At 34.4% G+C, this 8,511-nt stretch overlaps 1 protein-coding gene across 1 annotated transcript; it reads left to right on the forward strand.

Moving 5' to 3' along the window:
* Window positions 1–1,822: 1,822 nt before the first annotated feature.
* On the forward strand, window positions 1,823–7,971 carry LOC111142226 (killer cell lectin like receptor D1). Its single transcript, XM_022495264.1, has 6 exons — window positions 1,823–2,018; window positions 3,233–3,325; window positions 3,471–3,533; window positions 5,242–5,393; window positions 6,266–6,369; window positions 7,310–7,971. Exons 1-6 carry the CDS (start codon window positions 2,012–2,014, stop codon window positions 7,431–7,433), a joined length of 543 nt encoding a protein of 180 aa, XP_022350972.1. The 5' UTR covers window positions 1,823–2,011; the 3' UTR covers window positions 7,434–7,971.
* The last annotated feature ends 540 nt before the right edge of the window (window positions 7,972–8,511 follow it).

Raw genomic sequence — 8,511 nt, forward strand, 5'->3', positions numbered from 1 at the left:
GAGTAGATAGAGAGTAGAGCTCAATCAATATTTTCTCAAACCGAGTGTCACACATTTTCCATTCGGTGATATTGAAAAATACCTCAACACTGAGCTGAATACCTTTGATTTGGTTGTTAGATGTTGAATGAACTTTGAAAAAATTATCTGATTGTTCTTTGCACCCTAAAGTAGTCATTATAGAACTGACATAAGGTGCCTTACCAAATTACATGAATAACATAAAATTCAGGTTTCTGGGAAAAGGTTAAGAAACTCTTTTTTTTTAATTAAAAAAATTTTTTTTAAAGATTTTTATTTATTTGACAGACAGAGATCACAAGTATGCAGAGAGGCAGGCAGAGAGAGAGGGGGAAGCAGGCTTCTTGCCAAGCAAAGAGTCCGATGCGGGGCTCAATCCCAGAACCCTGGGATCATGACCTGAGCCGAAGGTAGAGGCTTTAACCACTGAGCCTCCCAGGCGCCCTGGTTAAGAAACTCTTAAGAAAATTTACAATGAATAAAAATGGACCATTAGCAAATATTAAAATACAGACACTTGTGTTTTTATGAAAATAAATTATTTTAATTATGAATAAAAAATACATATTCAGTGTTCTTCCCAGATGATGTTTCATTTAAATAAAGTGAGTAGGTTCATGTTTCATACTTAAGGTGATTAGAGATAAAATAGGTAATCATAATTCTAACATGCCGCTTCAAAATAGAGTAGAATTTCATCCTTATCCATTGTTTTATGCAACAACCAATTAAACTTTGAATCACAACTATTTTAACTCATTTCTACCATTTTTTAAAAAATAATGGGGCCTTTTTGCATCTCTGAAATAATATGTGGAACCATATTAGAGGTATGAATATAAAAACTAGTACATCCTTTTAAGAAAAGAAGTTCTTGCTATGCCTGCATTTGAAACTTCAGCTGACTCTAGAAACTCTAAGACAAGTGCTTTATCTTCATAGTTTCATTGAATTCAAATGTCTGAAGATGGGACGTTCTAATTACTTAGGAAGAAACTGTTGCTTAAGGCATTTATGTTCTGGTGTATCCTAAGATGAATACACTTTGATGGTGATTTATAAACCATAAGTGAATGGGCAGAAAGAGAGGGAGAGGAAAAGGGAGAGAAATGAGTCATGTGATTACTTACTTATTATAAGAGATAATTGTGGGGGAAAAAAAAAGAGAAAATCATGTTGGAGCATGAGGTTAAATAGCGGAGTCAGATGACATTCATTTACTTTACTCAAAATGCAGTGAGCCCAGATTTGCATAGGCAAAAGCAAATCTATAACGCTGTGTAATTGGGGCTGCTGGGACTGGGACTTAACTTCGTATGTGTTTCTAACCAGGGCTTTATGAATTCCTACTATCTTAAGTCAGACATTCACTTAGTACTTGGTTTTTGGAGGATGACTCCACTTTCTCTCATAATTTGTTAAGTGTCAGGTAGTTCTGGTGCTCTTCTTAGTTCTTTTTTTTTAGTTTACTCAGGTAACACCAAAGCAGTTTTATAGAATTGTCCTCAAGGTAGAGCCTCAGGGTGTGAAATTTGAGACGTGAAAACAAAGGAAACAGGGTAACAATTCATCTCCCAGATTCCCAGTAAACTCGAAGGATGAAAACCATAAATTTCCCCTGTTTTCCAAATGGTTTTTAAGATGGTTTTGATATTCACATATTTAAAAAAATCCCTCTCATTTTCTTTTATGATAATCAAAGGGTTTGCATTACACATGTCCTGTGGTGATTTCCTGTGTTGTGGTTCCTGGAACATTTTAGAAGCTAGTGACTTTACTGCTTCTTGTTCATATGATACATTCATCTATAGAAGATTCGAGAACATTGTTCAAATAAATAATTTTTCTCTTTTTTTTTTCTTTTAAATTTCTTCATGCACGACTTTTGGGTTGTTTAGCCTCCAGCTCAGCTCTGTGAACCAACACACCACCATCCTTCTTGATTAAGCACGTACTGTGTGTTGCCGGCATCGACACTGGAACATTCCTCATGGCAGGTATGTGAGTTCCGAGTCATAAAATTTTTAAAAATGAAATGAAAGAGAAAAGGCATCTCAGGGATATGGCTAATTTCAGGGCAGCGCTTTTAGGAAGAAATGGACATTTTTAGGCTTTCCATGTGTCCGTGCTCTCCACTTCTGATTCTTTATCTGTAACTTAGAAATGATTTAGTGAAACTTTTCCAGCAGGTTTAAAGAGTGGCTTCTGACAATGATAAGCTCTAAACTCTGAATGCAAACTGAATTTACCAGATTAAGTTATGAACAACATAATGCTAGCACCGAAGTAAATTAGTGACAATGCTTACAAGTGTTCTTTTAAAAATTTACCATTTGTGTTATGACACCCTAAGTCACCTAGATTAATAGTATGTCTGTTAGTGACTCTTTGGGAGAGTGCTAATGTTAATGCCACATCTCCTAACATTAATTTGTTTTAGGGTAAATGCCAAAAAGCAGTAATTTTTGGTATGAGAAAGCGTAATGTTCTTGAAAAAAAATGGTTGCTAATATATCATAACTTAATGTACGGTGAAATGAATCCAGGTCCCCAAGGTATTACCCATACGTCACACCAGGCTGGGAGTGTTCCTCTGTCTTCTCTTCCTTATCAAAAAACCTCTACAAAGCTACAAGCAGCTGGACATTTCGTAGGTAGAGAATGTACTGAGGTGACTAGAAGGGCACATTTCCAAGTACTATTGCGGCAATGATAGAAGATGCTAAGTAAAAGACTCTGGGTCTAGACAAACTTTCATTTGATTTCTGACTTGGATACTGACTAGCTTTGATACCTGGAGAAAATAACATTATTAATGGATCTGACGTTTTCTTATCTACTTAATGGGAATCATATTATCTTGTGATTCTTGTTATGTAAGTCTATAAAACACAACTTGATGCCTGCTGATGTCTTCTTACTCTGGATCTCTAAGCTTCTTTGTGGAATTAAGAAATAAATGGTAAGTCCACTTTACTGGGACAGGACTGGTAAAGGAGAAAAGTTATAGATAATTTCAGTAATGAATAAATTACGGCACATAAAAATTTGGATATTGGAGCAAGTTCTGAAGGGAATATTTTCATTTTTCAGCGTTTCATTGGCAAGATTATTGAGTTATCAAACCAAAGGATGTTTGGATTCTCTCTCACTGTATTACTTCTAAGAAGTTTGTTCTTTAAATAATCACTGTATTTCTCTTTCACTACAGCTTCTCAGACCACTCCATGGAATTTGATTTCTGGGATCTTAGGAGTAACGTGCCTTATTTTGTTGGCTATTATGGGAATTTTGTTGAAAAATTGTAAGTTTTTCTAGGCAAGTTTGTATAAAGACCATAACTATAGTGAAACCATTCAATAATAAATGTTTCATTTTACTAATGTGTAATATTTTATTATTTCATAAACTTGTATCTAATGAAGTAAATTATTAATCATTTCTTACAGTATATCCTAAACAAAGTATTCAGCCAACATCGTCTCTAGATGCAATCAGCGAAGTCCAGAAAGGTAGGTTCCATACTTTGGAAAATCTTAGTTTTGGTAGTTTCTGTTTTTCTCACACTGAGCATGATGGAATAGCACACTTAAGAATACAGTTTTACCGGGGTGCCTGGGTGGCTCAGTGGGTTAAGCCGCTGCCTTCGGCTCAGGTCATGATCCCAGGTCCTGGGTTCAAGCCCCACATTGGGCTTTCTGCTCAGCAGGGAGCCTGCTTCCTCCTCTCTCTCTGCCTGCCTCTCTGCCTACTTGTGATTTCTCTCTGTCAAATAAATAAATAAAATTAAAAAAAAAAAAAGAATACAGTTTTACCTACTAATTGTAGGATAGTCATGTTTCATTTTTCTCTAATGTAAAAAGCATTAAATTACAGTGAACATGGGTCATTTACATATTTAAGTAATAAGGAAAATATTAACCTGAAATGACATTTTTTTTCCTATATGAGTGCTCATGTTTAAGTAACAAATAAAAAAATAAGTTACAGTAAATATTATGGTTAATCCTAATTACCTGCTGGTTTGCTCATAGCTCATATTTTTATATCTCTTCACCTTTGCTTCTGCTTCTTGCATGACTCAGAATATAGTGAAGAGATTTCTGTTATTTTAAACCCACTTATCCAGTGGAAGCCAGCTCAAAGTCCAATTTTTTTAAGGTATTTTTTCCAAATGATCTCCAAACTGTCTCACCATCTTCTGTGATCATATTTGTCTTTTTTTTCCCTTAACATTTTTTTCCATCCGTATTGAGATATTATTGACATATAATGTGTAAGTTTATAGTAATCAACAGGTTGATGTGATACACTTATAGTTGCAAAAGGATTATTACCATAACATTTGCTAATGCCTCTATCATGTCACAGAATTGCCATTTCTTTTTTTATGGTGAGAGCCCTCAAGATCTACTTTTTTAGCAACTTGCGGGTACATAATACAGTATTGCTAACTATAATCATAACTGTGTGCATTAGGTCCCCAGAACTTATTCACCTTCTAACTGGAAGTTTGACCCTTTGACCAATATCTTTCCATTTACCCCACCCTCCCGCTCCTAGTAAGGACCACTCCACCCTACACTTCAGAACCGTTCATTTGACAAAGATTTGAGTACCTACCATGTGTCTTGACTTTTATCACTGAGGAGAGTAAATGTTCAAGACACTATCACTGGGAAATTGTGTAGTATCAGACTTCAAGCTCATTGTTTTATTTATCTCTATTTTGAAAATAAAATATCCAAACATCGGAATTCTCCAATTTGTGCTATATTCTTTTCTGACTCAGGAAATATGCTAAAATATTTTCCTTTACATATCTCTTTCATCTCATTTATTCTTATTTATACAGCAGAGCTCAATTTGGGGTCATTTCCTCAAAAAGATTCTTCAGCCGCCCTCTAATTTACACTCTGCTACCCAGTGTTTTAACATACTGACTTACTCTTGTGTATACTTACCAAAATTATCATTAAATCTATTTGATAAATGATTGGAAATTATATTGTTCTGTCTCTCTATATCTTGAATATAATCTCTATTAGGAAAAAGAGTATGTCTGACTTGTTCACATTAATAGCCCCTGAACTGTTGTATGTGTAGTAGATTCTCAAAGAATATTTGTGGAAAATAGTGAAGAAATAACAAATGATTTTTGAATGAGTAAATAACATTGAAAAAATTGAATGTCGTAAGTCTTTTTTCTTTTTTTCTTAGGCTCTAACTGTTGTTCTTGTCCAAAAGGCTGGATTGGGTACCAGTGCAACTGCTACTTCTTTTCTAGTAAATTAAAAAATTGGACAGAAAGTCATAGGTTCTGTGCTTCTCAGAATTCCAGTCTACTTCAGTTTCAAAACAAAGATAAATTGGTATGTAATTAATTCTGATTTCCTACATTTTCTTTGACCTAGGAAAATATGCTATCTAAGTAAGCTGAATAATTTGTCTTTAATTATAGTAAATGGATGGTTATTATTTGAACTGACTTGCTAATTTGCTATATCTTGAAACAATCATTATAAAACCTACATAAAATTTCTCAAAGATTTATATTATAGGAATAAAAATCAAGTTACAGTCCAGATAAAGTACAAGCAACATTTTAGAGAGAATTCAAAGAACGAATAATGGGCCATTATTTTTACTCAAAGACTAATAAAATAACTTTATAATTTTTAGTTCATTAACTGGACTTATAATTTCTTTTGTAAATACATCTTTTGTCATCATTCTGGGATTTAATGTGCAATAAGTACGGAACGTCTGATAAAAAAATTACCCAACTTAAGAAAAAGTGAAAAATTTCTCTAGCTGCATTAAGAAACTGTCTTGAGTATAAGTTAAGTAGACTATATTTATGAAATTTATCCTCCAGATACTGTTGATGTGGGATCAAATTTTATTGTAATCTTCTTTGAAGGAGGTGTTCCGTGAAAACTCTTACTTCCTTCTAATGTTTTCTATTCCTTGAAGTGGTATTCTGTGACATTTATTTGTGTATCATAAATGATATTTGTGGAAATTAGTGAATAAATAACATAAGGAAGAAAAGCATGTAACTATACTTTCGATAAGGAAGAAAATATGAGGCATGTGACTATGTTTTTTAAACTGGACATTAAAAATGATTTCAGTTTCTGTGATTAAAAAGCTAAATTTGATGCTGACACTTTCTTAAAAGTATATTATTCCTGGAATACATTCAAATTTGATTAATATGTTTGTTTCTGTTTCCAATCAGCATTTTATGAGCTCCAGTACATATTTTTACTGGATTGGACTCTCTTACCATAAAGACAAAAAGGCCTGGTTGTGGGAAGATGGCTCCCCTGTCTCCCAAGATCTGTAAGTTTCTGGCAGTCAAGTTCCCTTTTAGCCCTGCCCTGCCCTGTCCTGCCCTACCTTCCCTTTCCCTTCCCTTCCTTTCCCTTCCCTAACATTCCCTCCCCTCCTCTCCCTTCCCCTCCCTTCCCTTCTCTCATCTTACCTTTTTCTCCTCTCTTCTCCTTTCTTTCTCTTTTAGATCTTTATGCATTTACCTGTAGATCTCACCAGCTACTGTAACATCTGGGAGCACTGTAGCTAGGATAACCTATCTAAGTCATGAAAATATAGAAAAGAGAGGCGATCTAACAATTTTAGCTCCATCTAGATCATCCAAATTTATGCTTAAGTGACATGAAGTTAGTGTACTTGTGACCATAACACAGTTTTTATTTTATTTACTTATTTTTTTTGGCCTCATATCAGCCCTTGGATGCCTACGTGCATGTACAGATGCTTACCTTCACAAAAGCTGTGTAGGGAAAATAGCATATTATTTTCTTTTCTTGAGTCTGTTATTTTCAGCATACTCCCATGTTTCAAATATTCTGAGGTTATTTTCTGTATATTTGTAAACTTTGGTCCTCATTTTCATTCATAAACATTGGATTTGCAGCCTCAGACAATGATGAATCTTATGCTTGGATTTGTTTTCCCGGACTTGATTATCCAGTATATCTTTAAACAAGAAGCATACCATATATCAAAACCATTGAAAACAGAAGGAAAAACATGAAATCCTTGTCCTTAATGCTGTTGATTATTGAGGCAGTAGCTGAGTTTTTGTAACACTGTGCTTTGAAATTGTGAAAACATGGCTCTTGCATAAAAATCAATTGACTCAATATGTTAATATCTCATTCAAGTGCTTTAAAAAATTCTATCATTTAATAAAAATACACTATCCTTGAGTAGTCTCATTTCCTTTTTTTATATGTTAACATTTTATTTTTCATTACAGATTGCCATCACTTCAAAAATTAAATACAGAGAAATGCACAATGTATAGCTCAAGCCAAGGTATTTTGGACGAACGCTGTGATAATGAAAGTCGTTTTATATGTATAAAAAGAGCTTATTTATAAATGTGTTTCTTGGAGTGGGCGGGGTGGGCAGTGAAGATTCAGTAGTACTAAGAGCATGACTTTACCTCTTATATTATTGCTAATTATCTACTTCTGGGATCTGTAAAATGTTTCAAATCATGTCTTATGATACAATTTTCATACATTTGAAATCATGTGCTTCAAAATTAGTGAAATTTGGGGCACCTGGGTGGCTCAGTCGGTTAAACGGCTGCCCTCAGCTCAGGTTACAATCCCAGGGTCCTGGGATTGAGCCAGGCATCAGGCTCCCTGCTCGACAGAGAGCTTGCTTCTCCCTCTTTCTGCCTGCTGCTCTGCCTACTTGTGTTCTCTCTCTCTCTGTCAAACAAATAAATAAAATCTTTAAAAAATAAAATAAAATAGGTGAAATTTGTGCACCTATATCTGCCATAACAGTGCCCCAAGGTAAAGAATTTCAGGACTATTGTGATTTAATGGATATGTTCAACATTAAATTTAATCTATTTTATGCATATATTCTTGTGATTTTTTTTGCAGAAATTCAAATGAAATAATTTGCACCAAATGATCTATATCAATGTCATTTCAGAACTTTGTTAAGTCATAGTAAATTGGGAAGTCCCATCTTCATCTTACTTTTCTGGAACTTAGTTCTTTCTGGATATCTATATATCTATAGGTTTCAATTTAGAGGTGTAAGAGTCATATGACAGCTCCCTCATGTGCATCATCAGACTTTAGAGGGGAACATGTTTGTGTTCTTCTCTTGATGGTCCTGAGTTCTGCAAAGTAATTTTGAATCTTGGGCCAAATAGGTGGTTCCCATGTGATTATTTTTAGATTTTGCAAGGGTAAACGGAATCTAAGCCTGATCAAATAAATTTGCAATACTTATTTTTCTGCCCTACATGTCTTTCTTGCCTTATGGTTATACATCAGTAAAAGTCACTGAGATGTAAATTGCAGATCTTATTCGCCAATCAACCCCAAGCCTTTTTCTTAAAAGTTATGTGTAAAGTATTGAACATTTCCTTTTTAATGTTGGGGAGGGAGTAACCCATTTAACTGAGGGGTCCTGAGTGTGTCAGAGAAAGTG

This window comes from Enhydra lutris, unplaced genomic scaffold (assembly GCF_002288905.1).
Source record: "Enhydra lutris kenyoni isolate GAN:26980312 unplaced genomic scaffold, ASM228890v2 scaffoldscaffold7, whole genome shotgun sequence".
Classification (NCBI taxonomy): Eukaryota; Metazoa; Chordata; class Mammalia; order Carnivora; family Mustelidae; genus Enhydra; species Enhydra lutris.